Raw genomic sequence first — 25,125 nt, 5'->3', positions numbered from 1 at the left:
TCACTCGGTAATATGGTAACACACTGTTAAATAGAGAGATCTGATTATATTACTTTTTCTCTAAACAAAAGCTTACTGTTGTAGTGATTTTTTTTTTTTTTGGTCCCGGATACTTACATGGCAAGGATTTGTAAACCTGTTAAAACTTCCTAAATAAATAAGAGAATAATTACACCTGAGAATGATGGCAGATAAAGCACTTAAACATTGGGACAGTGGTTATTGTGAATACAGAAGGGTAATGAGTGTTGACAGTGTCCATTCACTTATTTGCCACTCAAAATAGCTTTTTGAAAACTTCCCCTTTTTAACAACAGCAACCCTCTTAGTGTTGTGTTCTAGTAACTTTTCTGAAATCACTTGTCCAGCTTTTTCTTGCCTTCTGTAGCTCAGTTTCTCAAAATGTAAATTTTAAGGATAGTCAAGAGTTCTGTACAACTCTGGTTGTCGGGTGTTCTCCAGATTCTAAACTTTATCCTTGAAAATAAAGCCATTCAGTGCCTTGTTCTTTGATGCTTTGCTGCTTTCTCCACTACCCCACCGTAAGCAAGCAAACAAAACAACAAACAACTATAGGATGCCATCTTCTTAAGATTCATCTCTGGGATTTCCAAAAGAAGTTATTTACTTGACCATATGTGACAGTTCCTTCTGTCTCATTTACCCAGTCCTTATGCTGATCTCATATTTCCTTATCGCTTGTGTATGAGCTAGTGCCTCAATTATGTGAATTTAACTTGGCTGCAACACAGTAGAAGAGTAGCATGTGAGTGAATCTTAACAAGGGCTTTGGCAATGTGCAAGTGACCCACTAATACACCATGTCAGTCAGCACCTTTTCTGGCCCCAAGCTATTGGTCATCTCCTGCTACTGAAAGCCATAGAATTGGAGGATTGGAAGGGACCTCGAGAGGTCATCTAGTCCTGTCCCCTGCACTTGTGGCAGGACCAAGTATTATCTAGACCGTCCCTGACAGGTCTAACTTGCTCTTAAAAATCTCCAGTGACGGAGATTCCACAACCTCCCATTTTTTCCAGTGCTTAACCACCCTGATGGGAAGATTTTTCCTAATGTCCAACCTCAGCTGCCCTTGCTGCAATTTAAGTCCATTCCTTCTTGTCCTAGCCTCAGAAGTTAGAGAACAATTTTTCTCCCTTCTCCTTGTAACAGCCTTTTATGTACTTAAAAACTACTTAAGTCCCCTCTCAGTCTTCTCTTAAGACTAAACAAATCCAATTTTTTAAATCTTCCCTCAGAGGTCATGTTTTCTAGACCTTTAATCATTTTTGTTGCTCTTCTCTGGACTTTCTTCACTTTGTCCACATCTTTCCTGAAATGTGGTACCTGGAACTGGACACAATACTCCCGTGGAGGGCTAATCAGTGTGGAGTAGAGTGGAAGAATTGCTTCTCATGTCTTACTTACAACACTCCTGCTAATACATCCCAGAATGATGTTTGCTTTTTTGCAACAGTGTTACACTGTTCACTCATATTTCGCTTGTGATCCACCATGACCCCCAGATCCCTTTCCACAGTATTCCTTCCTAGATAGTCCTTTCTCATTTTGTATGTGCAACTGATAATACCTTCTTAAGTGGAGAACTTTGCATTTCTCCTTATTGAATTTCATCCTATTTACTTCAGACCATTTCTCCAGTTTGTCCACATCATTTTGAATTTTAATCCTATCCTCCAATGCACTTGTAACCCTTCCCAGGTTGGTATTATCTGCAGACTTTATAAGTGTACTCTTGATGCCATTATCTAAATCATTGATGAAAATATTGAACAGAACCAGACCCAGAACTGATCCCTGTGGGACCCCGCTTGATATGCCCTTCCAGCTTGACTGGGAACCACGGGTAACTACCCTTGGGGAGCAGTTTTCCAACCAGTTATGCACCCACCTTATAGTAGCTCCATCTAGGTCAGGGGTCTCAAACATGTGGGCCGTGCGTGGCCCGCAGGGTTATTGTCTGCGGCCCAACAGCTCCCTGTGGCATCTCTGCCCCCCCAGCATTTACCTAGAGCAGCTCCAGCTCTGCCCCCATGCTGCTCCGGAAAGCGGCTGGGACCTGGGGGATGGAGGGAACAGGGGTCTGTATGTTGCCCTGGCTGCTCCTCCAGATACCTCCCCCGAAGCTCCCATTGGCCACGGTTCCCCATTCCCGGCCAATGGAGCTTTGGGGGAGGTACCTGGAGGAGCAGCCAGGGCAACACACAGACCCTTGTGCCCCCTGGGTCCTGGCCGCTTCCTGGAGCGCTGCGGGGGCAGGGCACGCAGGCAGGGAGCCTGCCCTGCCCCCAGCGTGTGCTGGGCCGGATCCGTGCCCCGAACTCCTCCTGCAGCTGAACCCCCTTGCCCTGAGCCCCCTGATGCACCCCTCCTTTACCCCATGGAGGTGGAGATTTTAGGGAAGGGGTTGGAATGAGGGCGGGGCAGGGCCTCACAGAAATGGTGGAGTGGGGGCAGGGCTGGGGCGGGGGGGTTGGTCAGTGGTGTGGCCCTTGGGCTAATGTACTAGTCCTCATGTGGCCCTCGTGGTCATTTTGAGTTTGAGACCACTGATCTAGGGTTGTGTTTCCCTAGTTGGTTTGAGGTCATGTGAAACAGTATCAAAAGCCTTACTAAAGTCAAGATAGACCACATCTACCACATTCCCCTCACCCTATCCACAACGTTTGTTACCCTGCAGGGTGGGTTTTATTTAAATCAATTTGATTTAAATCAGTAGTCAGGAAGACTCTATTTAATCATGGATTTCTACATAAAAGTGCATTCTTGTTGGTTGGTAGAACCTTCATACATATTCTTCACAACTCAGGTAGATGTAGGTTTCATTTTTAGAAGGGGTACGCAACATTTTTAAAGTGATTTATTTTGAAAACTCTTCAGATTAGTTTTACGGCTATATCACAAAATGAGTGATTGTTTATTTCATTTATCAAAAGTAACTGAAGCAAATATTTATGAAGTCATTAGGAGATGAACTATCTCCAAGTCAACAGGTTAATCTTTAACATTTGGAGGATTTTCTTGCCATGCTGTAATAGGAGGAGATCATCACCAGACAGACATTTAAATTGTTTTTTAACTAAAACAACAACTTTATATATTCTGGATTTTTTCTTCAACAGCAAACATATTTTAACAAAACAAGCATATGTCCCTTGCGTCTCACATTTATCTTGAGACTTTTTCTTCCTTGTCCCAACAATCTTCTATTCATTGAACTTTTTGAAACTTTGCACTTAGAGAGGTAAGGGATTGACTCTGTGCACACACATTTGCAGTGGGACAATAGAGTTGAGATCTGTTTCTCACCTCTCTATATTTATTTTAAAATATTTTTGCTGTTAACAAGAATGTTACCTCTGGGGAGACAAATCTACAGTTTGAGAACTGCAAAACTAAGCATCTCTGATGGTATCTTCTAGATTGAGCACTGAGTCCCATTGTGTAGATAGAAAGATTAACCTAAATCTATACAAAAGCCTGTGGAACCACATAAGATTGGGTCCCTAATCCATGAACTATTGGGACTCATTTACAAAGCTTTTCTTAAACTTTACATGAATATATTGTCTCATACTATAGAATTAGAATTTATATTCCCTATTCCATGATGAAATATCTTTGAGCTATAACGTATCTTAATTAACTTTAAGATTGGGGGTTTTTTGGATAAAATGCATTGAGGGAAAAAAACCTGTTTTGTTTTGTTTTTTAAAAGAAAGCCTTTATTTTTATCCACCGTTACCCTGTCAAAGAAAGCTATTGCTTGTATTTAACGTAACACTTGCAAATGCTCAGTAAGTACACAGAACTTCAAAAATTGTTTAAGGATATGTATCTAGTTTATTTGAAATGCTTGGTTCCTTACTTTCCCTTAATATGTATTGACAGTACTTGGAAATGTAAGGGTTTTTTAGGAGCTGTTGAGGTATATCCCACCCACACTAAGAAAATCAAGAGCATAAATTTCTATATACATTAGTGATAGTAATAGCTATCCAAAGTGGAGAGAGAGAACAATTCAGATTACCAGATACCTACCAACCATAACTTCATATGAAAAGGGATTGGGGTTTAGGGAGGGAACCAGAGGAGGTTCAGGGGCATTATCTGCTTGAAGAGCTATTTTCTTCCCTTCTTGTTCCCCTGAGCTTCTGAAAGAAAAAAGAAAGAATGGGGTGCTCAGATTGTCCTTGGCCCAGTTCTACTCTCTGAATGGACACCAGATGGTTGTGATTAGATCTGACTGCTGAATCCCTAGTGCTCCAGAGTCCCCTGGGTTTGGGTAGTGACTGATAAACATATTCACAAGTGCAGATCCAGTGTTTAGCATTCTTCTTGGGTAGTTGGACCCTACAGTCTGGCTGCTTAGACCAAAGCAATACCTCAGCCGTCCTCCACCCCCTAGTTACTTAAACATGAAACCGCACCAAGTCCACTGATTGTGGAAAGTTCTGTTTGTTTTGTTTTTCCCCCCCTCTCCATTACACCCTTCAGGGACTATATGGCAATAAAGTAAAGAAACTCAGGCTTAGCAAAGGAATCTCTTAATCACAAAAGTTTTCACTCTTAAGTAACCCTAGCATTACAGATCTTAGGAAAACAACAAACCCTTAAATGCAGTCCCCCTCAGTGTGTCCTTGCCACCTCAGAGAGTCCTGGGTTTTATCTTAGGCCATGGAATGGCCACTTGTTTAGAAAATCATTCTGAAAACAATTTCTCACTTTTCTTGCCCATGTTCTTCCACTAGGTTACTTCCAGGCCCTAGTAGGTTGGAGGAACCATGGAGAAGAATGAAGATGGTAACTGACCCATTTATCTCAGTGGGTGGGCTGATGCTCCCCTTCTCCCAAAGTCTATCTTATTGTTGTGGCATAAAGAACTTAAAGACAACCTTGCTATGCCTGGGAGCTTCAAAGCCATCTGAATATTAAAACCAGCTCCTTCTGGAGGGGGGCTATAGCTGAGGAACGTTTTGCACCAGTAGTTCTACACATGGGTCCTGTGTGGCACAGCAGTGTTATGATAGGGTGTTAGCTCCACCACAGTCAAGGATGCATCAGGAGTTCCATTTTAACGTGGGTTACAATGTAACTTTTAAAAGTTGATTGTAGCTTGCACACTGCTTGAGTTTGCTGTAGCAGTTTGTGCAGGGAAAGTGTGACTTGAAGTTTGCTGTAACTGTTTTTAAAATGGCCACACACCTAAAATTTTCTAGAATCCAATGTGTCTCTCAAACTACTGCACTTGGAAGAATAAAGCTTGTTTTGTAGATTGGATGAATTATTGTCGACAGTTGAAATTTATCTTTATTTTTCACTATAAACATGTTAATGTTTTGATTGGGGATTGTATGCTGGTACAATCTAATTGTTGACATTACACATGTCCTTAGACTCAGGCTCTCTCTGAGGGCATTTCCTGGTTTTAGTTATCCTTTTGCTCATGCTGACATTGAGAGCTGCAGTTACTTGCTTTTCTTTGATTACAGTGTCCCATTGATCAGGAAATGGGTTAACAGCATGTGGCATAATTACTCTACCCAGAGCCGAGCCATCCCATCTATAGGATGGATGCGAGGTCCAGGGCAGCAGCAAGTGACCCAGCCTACCCTGCCAGCTCCCAGCGTTGCTTTGGGGGGAGGGTGCGAGTTTGGGGGAAGGAATGGAATGGGGGTGGGAAGAGGCGGCGGAGTGGTGCGGGAAGAGGCGGGGCAGGAGCTTGGGGGAAGGGTTGGAGTGGGCATGGGGCCTGGGACAGCAGGAGGTGTTGTCCCAGGCCCTACACCCGACAGGGACAGCCCTGACTACCCTAATGTTGTTGCTTATGAGGCCTGGTCTACACCAGGAAATTAGGTTGTATAACTGTGTTGCTCAAAGATGTGAAAAATCCACATCCCTGAGTGACTCAATTTAAATCAATCTAACCCGGGTGTAGACAGTGCTAGGTCAAGTAGTGGAAGGTAGCCTATGTACACTGACAGGAGATGCTCTCCCATTGGTGTGGATAGCGTCTTTGCTGAAGCACTGCAGCATTTTAAGTGTAGACAAGCGCTTGAACTCTTATCCCCTCTTGCCTTAATACTTTCTTCCTTGACTTAATGCTTCCTTCCTTTCTTAAGGAAAATCTGAGTATGCATATGGATTTTAGAGCATGCTTTATTGGCTCTTAAAACGAAGTCTTAAAGCAAAAACTCAAGAGGAAGCCCCTAAAGAATGGAGACAGAGCAACTAATGTCTAGAGATGGGTGGGGAAACTTTTTTTGTCCAACAAGAATTTTCACAATTTTTGAAAACTTACTTTTTATCCTGAATCAAGAAAGGAATCTCAAATTTTCATGAACTGGCAAACTGAAAAACTCTTTGGATCTAAACATTTCATTTTGACCTTATTTTCCCCCCCCCCTCTTTTTTAGTGCAAATTAACTCCAATTCTTAGACACAGCCATGTCAGACCAAAACATTTCATTTTCAAAATATCAGTGGGATATTTCAATATAGAAACTTTTTTCAAAATTCTCATTGAGAGACTTGTTGAAAGCAGATCTTTCATATGAATACTTCTGGTTTCTGTGAAGTGACATTTTCTGATTTATAAAAAATTTTCACTGGAAAATTCTTGACCAGCTTTCCTAATGTGTGCAACGCACATTCTCAGACCTACCACTGGCAAGATTCAAACTCATGGTACATGGGCTGAGCTCAGGTTCATCAGCCACAGCATGTCTGAAGTCACGCTACCTGCAAACACTCTGGCTTGCATCAGAGGCATGTGCAGTAGGATGGAGGCTGTCTCAAGATCAAGTAAGCTAATACCTCACTATGTTACTGAAGCTTATAAAGTTTACAGATCAGTGGTTGTCCGGCATAATTTTAATCCTTTGGTACATTAGTTTAGACTTAAAGCTAGTCTTAGGTTTTATCTATATGAGCACTTTTGTTGGCAAACTTTGTTGATTGGGGTGTGTGGGGAAAAATACCACCGAACACGCGGTAACCAATATAGCTACTGCCATTTGTTGGGTTTGGTTTAATTATGCTGGTGGCTACATAGGAGACCTTACAGCAGTGTGGCTGCAGTGTTATAACTGTGCCACTATAAGGTCTGTACTGTAGTCATAGCCTTAGTGTAAAAAGTGAATTTAAATCTTGAAGAGTCTCTATCAATCACTAAGGTCATTGTAGATTTTTAAATCTGTTAAAATGGGGCTGATTTTTTTTTCTCTAGCCTTGAAATATTGTACTGAGAAAACACTTCTCACAAAACAATCACTCCATAGCTGATGTCTGTGTTCGTCCTCAAAGGAAACCTGCACAACACCTTCAAAAGACAAGCCTAGCAGCTTAAATACATAACTTTGCTAGACTCTAAAATCATGGTCTTAAAAAATACATTCAGTGTCTCTTACTACAACAATCTACAATCCCCCCCCTTATTTTCTCCTATGACTGGCTAGGTGTTCACAGGCAACTTCACCTTGAATGCTCTTAGAATGTGTGTTAACTAGTTATGCTAAACAATCTGTTCCACCTTGTACTTAGTTGTGACAGTCGGAGTACTTTTCCCAGACCTGAAGAAGAGCTGGAAAGCTTGTCTCTTTCACCAACAGAAGTTGGGCCGGTAAAAGATGGTATCTCACTCACTTTATCTCAAAGCATTAAAGGAGTTTTAATCGACACATTTCAGGACTTAGGTATGACTCTTTCCCTCTTGGTAGGGTCAAGGGTCGGTCCTCGGGCCGGTTTTGTTCAATATCTTCATAAATGATCTGGAGGATGGTGTGGATTGCACCCTCAGCAAGTTTGCAGATGACACTAAACTGGGAGGAGAGGTAGATACGCTGGAGGGTAGGGATAGGATACAGAGGGACCTAGGCAAATTAGAGGATTGGGCCAAAAGAAATCTGATGAGGTTCAACAAGGACAAGTGCAGAGTCCTGCACTTAGGACGGAAGAATCCCATGCGCCGCTACAGACTAGGGACCGAATGGCTCAGCAGCAGTTCTGCAGAAAAGGACGTAGGGGTTACAGTGGACGAGAAGTTGGATATGAGTCAACAGTGTGCCCTTGTTGCCAAGAAGGCCAATGGCATTTTGGGATGTATATGTAGGGGCATTGCCAGCAGATTGAGAGATGTGATCGTTCCCCTCTATTCCTCATTGGTGAGGCCTCATCAGGAGTACTGTGTCCAGTTTTGGGCCCCACGCTACAAGAAGGATGTGGAAAAATTGGAAAACGTCCAGCAGAGGGCAACAAAAATGATTAGGGGACTGGAACACATGACTTATGAGGAGAGGCTGAGGGAACTGGGGATGTTTAGTCTATGGAAGAGAAGAATGAGGGGGGATTTGATAGCTGCTTTCAACTACCTGAAAGGGGCTTCCAAAGAGGATGGATCTAGACTGTTCTCAGTGGTAGCTGATGACAGAACGAGGAGTCATGGTCTCAAGTTGCAGTGGGGGAGATTTAGGTTGGATATTAGGAAAAACTTTTTCAGTAGGAGGGTGGTGAAACACTGGAATGTGTTACCTAGGGAGGCGATGGAATCTCCTTCCTTAGATATTTTTATGGTCAGGCTTGACAAAGCCCTGGCTGGGATGATTTAGTTGGGGATTGGTCCTGCTTTTGAGCAGGAGGTTGGACTAGATGACCTCCTGAGGTCCCTTCCAACCCTGATATTCTATGAAATGATGTGGTTTCACTGGGGGAGATGTTCATATCTTCAACACAGGAGGAGTCCAAGATCAGCACTGAGAAGACAGTCTAATTTTGATGCTGGGCATCATTTGACAGCTAGCTTGTTTTACTGCTGTTTGCGTTCTGGTTATGCCAAAAGGTGAATCAGAATTTTCAGACTTATTTCTCTGCTCCTGAAACAGTGTAAACCATACTAAGGAATAGCACTTCAATTAAAGGGTAAACTTCCTTCCTACCTGCCTGTAGCAATGTAATAACTCACTGGTGCAGCGCCTCCTGCTGGTTGTCTTGGGAATTAGCTCTTTCCAGCCTTCGGAGCACCCTCCGCTGGCCGTTGTCTTGCCTGCTGCTGGCCCTGTGTCCCTCCCAGACACCGGTGTCCTTTACCTCAGGGTTCTGCCCCAGCAGTACCCCACAGTATCCAGGGAAACCCCCAACCCTCTAAACTCACCTTGACTCAGTGGCTACTGCCAGTCATCATCTAGCCCCCTTTCACTGGGGCAGACTGCAGTCTGTTATGGCCACTCATCATTGGCAAGGGGGTAGGACCTGCTGCCTTTGCCTATCCCCAGGCTTCCCCTCTGCAGCCCCAGTACCTTTCGAAGGCCTTCAGCAAGACCTGCAGCCTGGGGGTTTACTGGGTTGGAGCCTCCCCAGCTCCCTTTGCCCTTCCCTAGCAGTGTTCTGCTCTCCCTCAGGTACCTTGCTTCTAGGCAGCTAGCCCTTTCAGCTCCAGGGCTAGAGTGAGACTCCTCCAGCTCCTGGCCCCCAGCCCTCTTATCAGAGCCAGCTGGGCCCTAACTGAGCTGACCACAGCTGTGGCTGTTTCCCTAATCAGCCTAGCTTGGCTGCTTTTAACTCCTATTTTACTGGAGTGGGGCAGCTGGCCCTCTACACTGCCCCAGGAAGGTCGGAGACAGGAGTGCCTTCCTGATAAAACAAACCCTTAAGATTCTGTGTATAACTGCTGCAGTCTCCATCTCTATGCCTATTTGTTCCCCTTCATAAGGATAAGAACACTTTTTGCTTACTACTCCTTTCTCTTTTGACAGTGCCCTTCCAGTTCCTATCATAATCTGAAGTTTATATTGTACGTAAATCTCCTTCTGGGGGTAAGAAGCCTTCACTTCCTAGATGTTACAAGGGCCACAAAGGCTTCTGTGAACATCTGTTGCATGTTTTGTTTACTTACATGGGGTCAGAAAAATGCCTGAGGCTTGTAAAATTTATTTATTATCCATTTATCTAAATGGATTGTAATAGGTTATCTCAGTACAGATACAGATCACACTTGCTAATTAGGATTCAAAGATCACTGAAAGGAAAAAAACTGCATGTCACCTTTACAGTTTTGTGTTTATTCTTCCACACAACTTTTATCTATTATGTGGCATACCTCTGCTGACAGGATTATTTTTCAACCACAGAAGCTAGAACAGCTTCATCAAAACCTTACTTATAGATGTGTAACTGCCTGTGAAGCTAGAAACTGACCTTCTTTAGAAGAGCAAAATATTCTTCAACTGATTTCGTTTAAAAATTGGTCACTCAAACATAACCATAACGGTTAGCTCTTCTAAGGTTCTTGCATACCTTGCTCACTATCCGATTGCTACTGAAGCCTGTCTCACTGAGAGTCACTTCTCTGGACTGTAGTTTTTCACTTTGCTGTGGGTTGAACTCAGTCTTTCATTGCAACTAAATGCCTTTCTTTTCATTATTATGGAATTGCTTGTTGGGCTCCTGGTAGGAAGCTTTAGCCTGGTCTACACACCAGTTTTGTACCAGTATAACTGTCAGTGGTATGACTTCTTTTTAAGCAGATGTAGTTATGCTAGTGCAGTGTCCTACGGTGGACAATTATATCCGTATAAAGATTCTTTATAGTGGTATCACTTATTCATGTATATAAAGGGGAATAAGCTATACCAATGTAAAACACCTTTATGCTGGTATAACTGTCCATACTTGGGGGTTGTATTAGTATAACCATGTTAATACAATTATATCAATACAATTGTGAGTGTGTATTTGTGTAGACAAAGCCTTCATCTAAGCTGGCATGGTGCAAGACTTTCTTTCAATATTATTAGTTGTTTGTACCAGTAATATGATGTAACCAAAAATGTTGTTAGACTGCCTGTTTATCCCATATGAAAAACCTGACTACTCAAAAAGTTCAGTTTATGAATGTGTAAACATTGCCATAAATATTGATTTGGTATTGCATTAAGTGTGGTGTGCAAACATCTCAAATTGCTGGTTTTTGACAAGCATACAGTTGAACAAAAAGCAAAACTTAGAGAAAATCTTTTTTTTTTTTTTTATTTAAGATGTGAATTACTGCAATGAGTAAACGTAAGTCAAAGGAGACAAGCTCTGTAAATGAAGAATGCATCTCACAGGTGGGCAACCTTTTTCTATCTTCCTTTGTGACTAATTCATTGGTGTAGGGTGGATGACACTGACCTCTTCTAGTGTCTGGCTGCAGTGAATTTCTACCCTTCCCCTACAAAACAACTAAGGGAGTCCTCTTGTCAAGCATTATCTGATCCTGAAGGCCCTAAGTTTGATCCCTTTTGATTACTGATGTCTCTGTACATGTCCATGCATCATCAGTTATGTACCTGCATCAGGTTGCCGCTCAATCATTCACTCGGTTAGATATAGGTATTCAAACAATTGGTCTAATTATTTTTAATCCTTTATAATAAAAATGCTTAGGGACAATCCTGTACTTTGTTACATTTTGAAGGTAGTCTACAATTAGCTCACTGACAAGTCTATCACACTTCATAAAAGTAAGCATTCAAGGTAAGTAAATAGCAAATCCTGGCCTGTCTTCAAATTCACATTTGGGGTTATTGACTGATCCTGTCCTCTTCCTATGTGCAGTGTGAATCACAGCCCAGGCGAATTCCTTCTTCACTGAGTGGCCAGGTGAGGTAGGACAGGAGCTCTCTGAAGAGGCTGCAGCTGCACACCTGTGCCCTTCAACTCCTCAAACTGACTGTCTAGATATTATCCAACATACTTATAGTATATTTAATCATTCAGTGGTTGTAATAGGTTTCTTACGTTTCTGGTATTGCTGCCTCAGTTTCTCTTCAGCTGTGGATACACTGTCTTCCATGGTAGATGGGTGACTTTCTTTTTTAACTATGAACATGTTGCAGAACTTAATGACTACAATTAAAACTGAGTTTTGCCATTGGTTGTACTTGCAATCCTGCTGTTGACCTATTTTAAAATAAAATTAGGTCACTCAGGTATACATCTATATTCCAGCTTTCACACTTCATTATCAGAAGGGCCACTATATTTAAAATGCTTATGCTACTGCGCTAGCTAATACTAAGTTCTCAGAACTCTGCAGACCTTGCTGACACACACAGATTTTTGTCTTAAAGCACTGTCTCACAACTCTTGACTTGTGTAAATAGCTATGTTAATTCAAAGCAGGCAAATAACCAGTTTGTCTAAGAGAAGATAAATCTGTTAAGATAATTTTAAGCTTCTCTGAGGAACTTGTAAACGGTGGCTCTCTGGATGAGGCTCAAATTATTTTGAGGCTTAGATTCATAACAAATTTTCACATTAAGAGACATGAAAGGTGGGGTAGAGAGAAGTATAGAATCTTTCTAATTTGTACTAAGGACAGGAAGAACAATTACTAAATACCACACTTACAAGTAAGCAAGCAAAACAAGAATGATGCATCACCATGTGCCCTGTTCATCTATTTGCCATGATTACACTTTTTAAGTAGTCAAACATTTTTAGTATGTTATGTAAGGTATAACAAGGTCTTGCTACTGAACTTACTTGTCAGGGATTTACTTCCTTTGTTTGTGTGGTGGTATGGGATGTGCAAACCTAAAAAAAATTTTTTTTTACCAGTAAGACTTGGCTAAGTCTCTCAAAGTAGAAGAATAAAATCACTTTAACCGTACTGAAGACCCTTGAAAAAGGCTTTATATGATTAATGTAGCCCTCTGAAAGCAAGTTAATATCTTGGAGGTACCACCAAGGCTTCCCTCTTGCTGATGGACCAGGCATTAAAAGTGATCTGCTCTACCCATCACTGATTTCTCTAGGCTTTTGGGGGATGAATTTGACAGACATTTAAGAAAACTCAGTCTTCTGCCTAGTGGTTTTGCTGACTCTTCTTTCTTATTTCAAGAAATCCTCCATAAAGATTACTGGATTCCTTTCTTGTTACTCTTCTCCTTGTAGATCTTCTGTTAAAGCATAGGTAGTTCAAAAACATTCCAAAAGAATGTTTCTTAGAAGTCTGGCCAAACCAGCAAAGGTCAAGAGAAATTGTAATGCTGCTGCCCCTGCTTCACCCAAACACCTGTTGCAGAGGTGGCTTTACAAGTTTTTCTATTCTTGGGTAAGGACTGCGTAAGAAAATCTTCATTGTAGCTCAAGCCTATTCATATAATTTCAGCTGTGTCCATACCCGTGGAGTTTTTCTTCAACTATCTCTACAGCCCTTCTTTCAAATTCTTTTTTGTCATACCTTCAAAATGAAGATCCTCAGGTCATCTTAGGGGAGCCCACAATCCTTAAGACTACTTAACATTTATAAATATGCAACTGTACCTCCCCATTGCCCACATGCACATGAAAGTTTACTCCTTTGCAGTAGGACATTCCTTTTTCAGTATGTGTCCCTGTCTGTAGGCCTGGCTACTGCTAGACAGACCATTCCTAAAAGTTAGGAGCATAACAGCCTTCAGGAAACATCGTTATAGTGCCATTCTTGGCAGCTTCTTCAGCTATCCCTCTATGCGAGGATGATGTCTCCCAAGGTGGGTTAATTGGTGAGTTTTTAAGTGGCCGAGGAGCCCAATTCTTGTCCTGCAGGTTTTCCCACAGAAGTGACAGTCTTGCATAGTTGTTGCCTGGAGTGTTGTGCCCTTTCTTTCTTCCTTTGTTGCTTCTCTGTCTCATGAGCACATCTGTTCTCCTCAAAGTGAGCTGTGGCTTGGTGTATGGTGTGGCACCACTGTGTTCTGTTCCGTGCCAAGTCCTCCCAGTTTGTTGGGTTGATGCCTCCCTTTTTAAGATATACTTTCAGTATGTCTTTGAAACGCTTGCACTGCCCTCTGTGAGCCCTTCTTCCCTGACTTAACTGAGAGAAGAGTACTAGCTTCAGGAGGCGAGTGTCGGGCATACGTACACAGTGGCCAGCCCACTGGAGTTGGTATTTCATGACTTGCTCTTCTATACTGCTGATGTTGGCTGCAGAGAAAACGCGTCAGTCTTCCCAACTGATCCTGAGAATCCTTCTGAGACAGCAGTGCTGGAACCTCTCCAGCTGCTTGAGATGTTGTCTGTTACCCAGGTCTCACACCGATAGAGAAGGGTGGGGAATGACAACTGCCTTGTAAACCAAGGTCTTGGTACTTGTTTGTAGATCCCTGTCATTGAAGACTCGTTTGAGTAGTCTTCCAAAATGTGCTGGCATAGCAGCTCCTGTATTCAATTTCAGAGTAACAGCCGTGTTAGTCTGTATTCGCAAAAAGAAAAGGAGTACTTGTGGCACCTTAGAGACTAACCAATTTATTTGAGCATAAGCTTTCGTGAGCTACAGCTCACTTCCTCGGATGTAGCTCACGAAAGCTTATGCTCAAATAAATTGGTTAGTCTCTAAGGTGCCACAAGTACTCCTTTTCTTTTTGTATTCAATTTGTGTCAATGCTGGCTGTTTGGGAGAGGTGGCTGCCAATGTATGGAAAATGCTTCGGATTCTTGGCTAACTTGACCAAGCCAACTTCTTGCATTCTGAGAGATGTATGCAAATTCTTTCTTGATAGTCTCTATCAGTTGTCATTGAGAATAGCTGACTCCATCTTAGACTGCAACTTGAAGCAATTACGCATTTATACTTGAGCATACCTTGTCACAGAAATTATGCATACTGTTAAAATGAAGATCAAGGAAGGCAAGAAAGTTTTGGTTAAATTGCAAGATACTTTTCCAGCTGTCCTCCTACTCTTCTGGGGGTGGGGGAATTCACCCAAACAAAGCCTATAAAATGGCATGAAAGTTGAGAATACTACGAACAAAAAGCTAAAGACATAAGAAATGTTTAGTTTCTTTTTAAGTGTTGCAGAAATGGAAAGCTTGAAAGAATTGGTGGGTATATGCCAGACTGTCAGGAAGTAAAATTGAAGATGAGCTGTATGGGTATTTTGGGATTTTGGTGTTTGTTTTGTTTTTTTGTATCTCTGGTACTTCCTCACTAGGAGTAATGCATTTTGTTCTGGACACAATCTCAAAAGAGTAAGTAGAAATAGAGGAGGATCCAATAAGAGAAGAGGGATTAAAAGACATGAAAATATTTTCATGTGAAGGGATAGTGAAAAGACATGGGATGCTCAGTTTAGAGAAGGATAAAGGGATGTGATAGCAAATGACACAACTGCTACCTGAAAGAAGGTAAATCACTATCAAATACTTCTACTTACCCTTCTTCAGAATACAGACTGACAGGGGCATTCAGTTAACTTGAAAGGCAACACACTTATAGTTGCTAAAAAGGGAATACTAGTTGATAGTGTGTAATTATTCTGTGGAACTCATTGCTCCAAAATAAAATTATGATGAAGAGCTTAATAGGATTTTTTTTAAAAAGGTTTAGATTATGGATGAAACTCAGGTACACTAGGGTTACCTATTATATTATATATATATTTTTTTATATTTTACTGGGAGAGCTAGTGGTTGCCCTTGTATTTAGGTTGTCATAACACTTGCCATTATAAAAGATTCTTGGAAAGTTTTTTTTTAGAAGCTTTAACGCTTCCAATCTTTGCAACAGGCCTTTGAAATGCACAGGGAAGTAAGTCCTCTGGTTAAAGAAGCAACTCTTCTTCAGTCTGTCAAATTCTGTTCACATTCTGATGAGAGAGGAAAAAGTCATTTTTCCCTCTCTTGTTTGAGTTCTTCAGGAAGAACTTTGTCATGATGCCAGACATGGAATTTCTAAGGTCAGGTCCATGCTACTGCCAAAGCAGCAGCATGCATTGCCCTGGGGAGGCCAGGAAGCTGTCGGAGCCATTGTAGTGTCAGGATAAGTGGGAGAGAAGAACTGGGGTGAGGCGTCCCTGACCATCTCCATATTGCAGGTTCCTGTCCCTCTCATGGGGTAATAGCTTTCTACTGGTAGCTAATGTCCTGTAGTTCAAGTAGTAGAAGGCTCAGCTTCAGTGCTGAAGATTGAGGCTTCAAAACCTACCGATGATAAATGATGTGTGAGGTTTTCTCCCCAGAAATCTAGGAAATTATATACGGAATAAAGCTTTCAGTGTAGTTAGGTTGCAAAATCAAGCACTCAAAAGTTAGGAAATACTAGATTTGAGGTTGTCCAGGCAATCTTAATTCTGTCCCACTATGTTGTCTGCATTATGATATAGTTTTAATGACATGATCCCACGCTATTTTTTTTCCCCCACAGTGTATCTGCACAAAATGGATGAATAAGGAGGCAGAATTAAGTTGCACGGGCAACTGTAAATTTGTCAGTTTCTAACCTTGAGTGCTTCAGCTTTCAGCTTGAATAACATTCTTTTAACATGCATTACATAGCATAAATAGTGTGTTATATAATGTAGTATAAACCCTCACTCAGTTCTTTGGAAGAAACTTCAGCTTTAAGCATATTATTCTTTAACTGTATACAATGGGTTTTCTTGCACTTTCCTGTAGTACAGGGTACTGTCAGAGATAGGACACAGGATTAGAGGGATCACTGGTCTAATGGTCTAATCCAGTGTGGCAATGAGTGCTACATTATGTATTTTTTGGGGTGAGGAGAGAAGCAACAACAGAATATCAGGGCACTAGAGACGGACACCCTGCAGAAATAACACTGCTTTTCTCTCTTCTCTGCTCCTGGTCTCTGACTGTGTCACTAAAGACTATGTACCATGATTGGTTTCCACTCTGTGTCCTTAGTGACAGCTAACGTGTGCATTTACAGTTTGAGTTGGTTTCATTGCATGATGCCCAAGTTGCTATAGCACAAATAACTAATGAATCTTCCAGTAATCCAGCAGAGTTGACTAAGGGTGCTAGTATATGTCTCTGTGTTACAGGCATTACGTATTTTGTGCCAATCTTACTTTTATCTCAATAGGTACAAAGAATTTTACGTGAAAGATTTTGTCACCAGTGCCCTAATGGAAAACTGTTTGGGGTTCAACTTCAGTACAAGTGAGTAAGCAACGTCATAACTTTGTGGGCAGCTGCTTTAATATTTTGACCTCAGTTTAAACATAAATTCTGATTTGTACAGGGCCTGTTATGCCTTTGATCTTTTTTCTGTTAAGTAGTGATTTTAAAATGCACTTAAAAGAAGCAGCTTTTTAAAACTTCAGTAGAGCTTGAAACTCATTTAAACTTTGTTTTAAAATTAGATTATTAGAAAGACTTGCATTCCTGTTTTTCATGTGTATGAACTTCTAAAAGAAAATCACCTTCTGGGCTGAATTTTTCTCATATATGTTCAAGAAACTCCTACATTTTGTCCATTCCCATCCCTTCTCAGGTTGTTTTTAATTTAAATTTTTGAATGTTTGTTAGTTTAAGTTCATCCAAAAGTTGAGAGACCTTGGTTTGTATCTTCTTCTCCCAGGCCTTCCTGCCTGGAGCCTTTCCTGCTTTGTCAGAACACTGCAAGGAGTTTCTGCTAGAACCTGCACACCCCTAGCAGTCTAGTTCCTGACTATTCTCCCCTTCATTGCAGCCTCCTGCTGTTCTTTGTAGGGCAGTCACCCTGATCTTGCCTAGATGTGGCTTATTCTGTAATCGGGGTGGCTAGCTCCAGGCTTAAGGGGTGAGTGACCCTGTTACAGGAACTAATAATGAAACATTTGCTAGTATAAATTAGGACTCCAAAAAATAACATGGTGAGAGGTAAATAGTGGTGTCCCCGAGGGGTCTGTACTGGGCCAGTCCTATTCAACATATTCATAAATGATCTGGAAAAAGGGGTAAACAGTAAGGTGGGAAAATTTGCAGATGATACAAAACTACTCAAGATAATTAAGTCCTAGGCAGGCTATAAAGAGCTACAAAAGGATCTCTCAAAACTGGGTAACAAAATGGCAGATGAAATTCAATGCAAAGTAATGCACATTGGAAAACATAATCCCAACTATACATATAAAATGATGGGGTCTAATTAGCTGCTACCACTCAAGAAGGAGATCTTGGAATCATTGTGGATAGCTCTCTGAAAACATCCACTCCATGTACAGTAGCAGTCAAAAAAGCGAACAGAATGTTAGGAATCATTAAGAAAGGGCTAGATTACAAGACAGAAAAATCATATTGCCTCTATAAATCCATGGTTCACCCACATCTTGAATACTGCATGCAGATGTGGTCGCCCCATCTCAAAAAAGATATATTGGAATTGGAAAATGTTCAGAAAAGGGCAACAAAAATGATTTGGGGTATGGAACAGCTTCCATATGAGGAGAGATTAATAAGACTTTTCAGCGTGGAAAAGAGATGGCTAAGGGGAGATATGATAGAGGTCTACAAACACATGACTGGTGTGGAGAAAATAAATAAGGAAGTGTTATTTACTCCTTCTCATAATACAAGAACTAGGGGTCACCAAATGAAATTAATAGGCAGCAGGTTTAAAACAAAAGGAGGTATTTTTTCACACAATGCACAGTTAACCCGTGGAACTCCTTGCCAGAGGATATTGTGCAGGCCAAGACTATATAACAGGGTTCAAAAAAGAACTAGGTAAGTTCATGGAGGATAGGTCCATCAATGGCTAATAACCAGGATGGGCAGGGATGGTGTCCCTAGCCTTTGTTTGCCAGAAGCTGGGAATGGGTGACGGGATGGATCACTTGATGATTACGTGCTCTGTTCATTCCCTGTGGGACACCTGGCATTGGCCACTGTCAGAAGACAGGATACTGGGCTAGATGAATCTTTCATCTGACCCTGTATGGCTGATCTTATGTTGTTAACATTTATTGTCTTCCTCTTTTGATAATGAAGAATTAATTTTGAATATTGATCACTCATTGCTGAAAGACATCCAAGATTCTGTAAGAGTTACTTTTTTCTCTTTTCTTCCAAGTGTATTCTTCCCTCTCAATGGAAGATTGTTTCAGTTGTTAACAGTAACTCCCGTTCTTTTCTCTCTTTTCCCCATTGTCAATGTAAGAAAATTAGTGTTCCTACTATAAAATGCATATTGTAACCGACTTTTAAAAAAAACGAATAAAACAAATGTTATGCACGCATTCTTCACTGAATTAATTCAGTTTTTGGGGGAAATAAATGTAGAATATAAAACCTGATCCTCATTGTTACAAAAAAAATATCATGTAGACCCCTTCCATATGCTTTTGGGGTCTTTAAAAAAAATTACCAATCGCAGGGGATGACCTCCACAGCAGCAAAGGTGGCACTGATGTTGTTACGCTGTGGAGAGGCAACATGATGAAAAACTGGAAATCAGCAGGACAGTTTTCATTCCTCATTTATGGCAGAGAACTGAAAAAGTCCTTGTGGTTACTAGAATCTCTCTACAACCATTTCAGTGTTTTACAGTAACACTTCAATTAATCACTTACATTATCTTAATATACAGTAAGGATACCCTAAAGGGAAATAGCTTTGCCTTAAGGAAGGGCATCTAGAACTGACAGCTTAGTAGTTCAGTAATTGTTTAAATTTCTGACAAGAAGTATTTTTGTCTGAACTGCAAGTAACATTCCCATAACTCTAGATTAGTGTGAAGTTTGAGTAACACATTCATAAAAACCTGTGTGAAGAATTCATAGTTCCGTATTCGTACCGGAATAATATAGAATAAGTTTAGCACTTTGTGATAAATGACTTCCTGTTTCTACTTAAATTCTAACGTTCTATGCTAAATCAATTCACTTAAACTCTGAACACTATTCTAGCCATCTTTATTTTCTGTAATTTCATTGTAAACTTAAGTTCTGTCACAGTTCACCTATGCTTTAGCTTAAACACCCTGAGCTTCAGTGAATGCATCAGAAGCTTAGTATGGGTAATCAGTTGGTTAAAATTGTTTAGTCGGTGATTCCACATCTGTCCTAATGGTCTCTTAGCTGGCACATTTTGAAGCATTTTTTCTCTTCGTTTTGTTGTTGTAACACCATTTGTTTGTCAACCTGTTGCTGTTTAAAAGTCTTAATACTAATTGAGGTTTGTTCCTTTCCTATTTGAAGAAAGGAGCTAAGAACTGAATGTAATAGTTTTTCTCTGAAATTTGCCTTCCATGTATGGCATAGTGGTGCCTAACATGGTATTTAGAAGAACTAGTGATACTTTTATAACACACATTTTTAATGTTTATGAAATCTGAGTCTAATCATCTTTCTTACTTGGATTTTATTACATTTTGCACCCAGTGGATGTTACTGTGATTGCAGTTAACTGGCCATCCTGTGTTAGGCTTCTATTTTCTTATCTGAATTCTCTTCTACAGCTACAGCAAATACTCCTGTTCCTAAAGTTTTAACTTACTGTCATTGTCATTATAGACATCTACTGGAGCTGCTGAAACGAACTACTATCCATGGAGAAAGTAACTCTGCGCTCATCATTGGACCCCGGGGATCAGGAAAGACTATGGTAAAAGCTCTTAATACAAGTTGATGTAGGGTCAAATTGTACCCTGGTGTAAATGGGTGCAACTCCATCGGTGTCCCTGAAGTTACACCACAGCAGAGTTTGGCTTTTGATCACTTCCTGTCTTTGTGGGGTTTTATTTTTAAAGATATCTTGTTTTGCTAATGCTTTTTTTATGAGCCTTTCAGGAGATGTATTCATGAGGCTGTTCAAAAGAAAAACCTTACTTAAATTTTTCTTTGTTTTTCTGAAATTATAATATTCAGATGTCTGTAGTTCAAATACAAGAATTTCATATTTCAGTCAGACTTTATGCGCAGTTCACAATAAAGCGTGTAACAGGAACACTGCCCCCAGCCTGCCCCCTTGTGGTTTAGGGTGGCTCTGCAAGCACCCCACTTCAGTTTTTTCTCTCTGGGTCTTGGAAATAATCCACCAAGCTTTCTTCTGGCGAATGGTACTCTTGGTTGGGCTGGTTTACTAACAAACAGTACAGAACACTCAGTGCCCAAAGTAAAGTCATCACTGTAACACAAGCTCATACTCACTCTGGCACCTTCATTCCAATCTGCCCTTTATCCAGCAGCCGTTGCCAGCCCTTTCTAGCAGGAGTCCTTCCCTGTTCTTCAAACAGCCATTCCCACTCTATCCTTCCCTCCCCAGGAAGGATCCAAAACTCTCCTTGATTTGTCTTCTCTCTGGCTCAGAGAGGTCATCAGGCAAACCCCCTCTTTTGCTCTCCCTTAGTATCTTGGTCTCCTGCAGGAGCCTTGCTACTCTGCAGCCTTCTCCATGCTCCCTTTGTTGAAGTGTCTGTCTCTGTCCACCTGGGCTTCTTTCTTATCCCAGAGGCCTGATCGAACCACATGATCCCTCCCTTCTGTGGAAAGGTGAACTTGTATCACAGCTGGGGCTGAGACCCATTTTCCTTTAAAGGTGCATCCACCCTGTGACAAAGTATAACAGATTCCTAGTGTGACTGGCAGAAACTTCTCTTGAAATTCTCTGAATGCTACACTGTCCCACCAGCAGAATGTACCAGCCCTTAGGCATTATAGGCTTCTCTTACCTCAAACTGTAGGCTCTTAATTCATCATAGTGAGGAACAGAGGTAACTTGTGCTGCTGCATTAGTGGTGTTTCTCTGATCTGGCTTTGAGTGGCTGCACTGATGTTTGACCTGCTACTCAACTGACTTTTCCCTTTTAAAAATGGAGGGTTTTTTCCTACCAAAAAATGGGAATTTTTGTCATTGGAAGCAGGTCGTGCTTTATGAAGTTTCAGTTTGCTTTAACTGTTTTTCATTCTTGTCTGTGAAGCTCCCTGATGTCTGTATAAAATCTGTAACTCAGACTTGTTTCTACTGAAGTCATTGCAGCTCCACTTACAGTTGTCAGTGTGGATCCCACTGTAGGCACATGTGCACTGTGTGTGAGAGGCTGTAATGTTTTTTGCTTATCCGTGTCCATGTGGGCTGCATATGCACCCTGTGGTCCAATGCAAGGGCATAAAGGCAAAGTGGCCCTGACTCTCCCTCCATTCCCTCTTACTACCTGTGGTAGCCGTACAGAACGTGGATTGTGTCTGACCCACTTGGATTTTTGTCTAAGCTCCAGATTTATCTAAAACACTCATCACTACTTAGTTTACTTCATAAAGTTCCTCATTTTTTGGACATTCCAAAAAAGCCCGGACATGATGGGGGAAACCCTTTGCAGACCTGTTTGTGCACCCCTGTACAGCAGGACAAAGTTGTACAATGGTTAAAATATGGCAAACTCTAAGCCTTCAAAGTTTACATCCTGCTCTGTGTTACTGTCTAATGCCCTGATGAACACAGTCTGTCTCTCTTCTGCCTTGGGGAAGCTCTTATCCCCAGTGAACGCTTCTTTTCCTTGTGCTCTCAGAAATCAAGGGACACAAGGCTCAAATTGCATCTCTTGGAACAATCCACTGAAGGTAGCCTCAGATCTAGAGGAAGAAATGTCATCCTGTCTGGAACCTAGGAGGCTTTCCTCTGATAGTGCACCAGAAACTAGGTACACCTCCAGTTTCAGCAGGGAGAAGAGATCAAAGAAAGCAGTTGAATCAGCACAAGGAATCATGGCACCGTTGGATATGTTCTCTATACTAATGACATCAATGCTGATGTCTTTATTGCTGGCTCTAGGACAGTGACCCAAAACACTCTGCATCAGGTATGTGCGCAGAGCTGCGTTAGCAGTAGTGCTTGACATAACGTCCTCCTCAGAAGGAGGACTCAGTCCAAGGGTGGTAGTTCAAGGCCATTCAGCTTCAGAGATGGTAACAGAGCACCAGCACCCAATAAGGTTAGAGACTTGGGCTTTGGTACCAGCACTGACTGAGGAACCACTCCAGATGCAGGGGTTTGCCTTTGAAGATCCACCTTTACTTTTCTTCCTGGCACTAACATCATTACTACTGAGCTTCATAGGAACTGTGCCTGATGGCATTGCTTATCTTAGAGGTGTTCTACCCCTGATCAGACCATTCTAGTCTCTTTTTAGGAGGGAACTCTGCTGGAGACAGGAGAGATGAAACACCTCTAGGACAAGCAAGGGTGCCCAGTACTATTGCTCTTATAAGACTGGTAGTGGATGGGTTACCCACAATCTGGCCAACACCAGTACAATATGCCATTGTGGCCCTATTGGCCTTGATGACTATTGCTATCTCACTGGTCCCAGAGTTGTGCCCCATCACATATCTCCATGAGGAGGAGGTGATTACCAGTTCTCCTTGGCGTCAATAGGCCCCCTTTGCCAGAACCAGAAGAGCAGCTGGGTAAGCTGCCAGAACAAGCCTGGGGGAGAGACACCAGCTTCCCTCCCCTCCCCAAGAATCTTCTTCCTCCCCCAATGAGGCAGTCACTGTGGATACCTTGGATATTGAAACTATTCAGTTCAAGAGAATATTTGTGAACTATTTGACATCTTAAGTTCTGCTGTTCCACAAGAATAGTCCTATCCATCAGTAAGGGTTTGATCGAGCCTACGATGGAATATTTGGCATGCACTGGCCTTGCCCCCCCTCAACCTCATGCAGAGAAGAGGTGCAAATACCACCTAAGGTGGTTGAGCAGTTGTGTGTGCACCCTATACCAGGGTGCTTGTTGTCAGCAGTACAAAAAAAACCAGTCAGCTCAAGGACAAGGATATGAGAAAACTTGACCTTTTTGGCAAGAAGACAAACACTTGTCTCACGTTACAAATTATCAAGCACTATGAAGTGCACGTTCCTTGTATGGGAAAGGATGACCCCATTACTCTCAACTCCCACAGAACTGCATGGTTCTTTGAGATGATGTCACTGTGGATCCCATGACCTTCCCTCCATCCCTGCTTTGAGTCCTCAGCTAACTTGTGCTTTGAATTGTGAGGGATCTGATGGAGAGTTGCAGCCACTCCATCCTTTATGCCCTTGCACAGGAGCATAAAAAGGCACAGGGTGCGTGGATGTCCTTGACAGACTGCTATGCAAAAAACTCCAGCCTCATGCATGTGAGGTGCATGCTCACCTGCAGTGGCACCTAAACTGATTACAACATCGCAAAAAAATAGCTACTTTAGGTAGCATAAGTAACTGTTGATTTGTTAACTTACACATATAATACACTAATTATGGCTCCTCTGTTGGGATCAGGATCTGTTATGAGCCTAATTTAAGTGTGTAAGCAACTTCCATTACCTGTAAAATGCTGACATAATGGACTAGAGTATGGTGATTCTGGTTATAGGACTTGATTAGAGTACATACTTAATAGGTGCTTTTCCTGTACTGTATATCATGTCACCTTGTTCATAGGGAGCCTTTAGTCAGAGTACGTGGAGTAACACTTAAGTGGTTGCTGTGTACATGCATTTACAGTTTTACCAAACTGAATAACAAAGCTTAAAAGGCTATATTATATATTTGTTATAAACTGTGTGTAAACTTTTAGCTAAAAAACTTACCTTTTGTAATATAAAAATTGTCTCAAACTGGTAAGCTATAAAATAGCTGAAGAATTTTCATAATTGTAACATTAAAAAAATTGGTATGGTTAACAACTAAAGTACCTTTTTTTTTTTAAAGCCCTTTAAGAGATGGCTTTGTGATGGAGACATTGACAAACATTACATAAAAGTGCTTGTACCAACATGTCGATGGTTTTGTCTACTGCACTTTTTGAAGTGCTAAATAGTAGTATTCTTCCAATATCATTGGGCTCTCACTCTTCAGAATTGAACGTATGCTAATGTTGCCAGTACAAAAACTCTGCATAGAGCAGCCCTAAACTAGAGATCATACCCACAAAGCAGACCGTGTGAAGGACAGACTGAGATTGTTGACCTGAATTTGATGGGCTAGTGATTATGGCTCGCCACTAATCGCAACCGACCAGAAGATTTATAGGTTCTTATCCAATTCAGACTACAGAGTTTAAGAACTCAGAGAGTTCTATATTGGGAGAGGATTCTCGGGGTGCTTGGCAAGAACAAGTACACTGAGGACAATACCAAATTGATAAAACCTTTATTGAAATTAACATAAAAATAAGAAATGCAATGAAATTTATAACTGCAAAACAGTAACAATTCCAAAACTCCTGGTGGTACCATCTCTATTATAAGTACCTTAACCTAACATACTCACACCCTTCCTTGAGGACCCGGGAATAGGAGGTGAAGGACCAGCCTCACTCCTGGCATGCCCGATGATGCGATGGTGCTGGCTTCCCCAATGGTTAGGAATGTTGAG

At 41.5% G+C, this 25,125-nt stretch overlaps 1 protein-coding gene across 6 annotated transcripts in view; it reads left to right on the top strand.

Moving 5' to 3' along the window:
• Positions 1-25,125, top strand: part of ORC4 (origin recognition complex subunit 4) — a 56,398-nt gene that overhangs the window by 6,937 nt on the left and 24,336 nt on the right. For 4 of the 6 annotated variants that reach the window (XR_012641413.1, XR_012641412.1, XM_074967317.1 and 1 more), the window contains exons 2-4: positions 11,050-11,121; positions 16,866-16,942; positions 20,278-20,368. Coding sequence is in view for 2 of the 6 variants with exons in the window: in XM_074967317.1 (XP_074823418.1) it covers positions 11,065-11,121; positions 16,866-16,942; positions 20,278-20,368 (225 nt within the window). In the remaining 4 variants the exon portion in view is untranslated. The remainder of the gene's footprint in view (positions 1-11,049; positions 11,122-16,865; positions 16,943-20,277; positions 20,369-25,125) is intronic. The other 2 variants (XR_012641414.1, XR_012641415.1) reach the window with 2 other exon arrangements.

Source organism: Natator depressus, chromosome 11 (genome assembly GCF_965152275.1).
Source record: "Natator depressus isolate rNatDep1 chromosome 11, rNatDep2.hap1, whole genome shotgun sequence".
Taxonomy (NCBI): domain Eukaryota; kingdom Metazoa; phylum Chordata; order Testudines; family Cheloniidae; genus Natator; species Natator depressus.
Note: the sequence above shows the minus strand (reverse complement) of the source record. Positions and strands in the feature narration are given on the sequence as shown.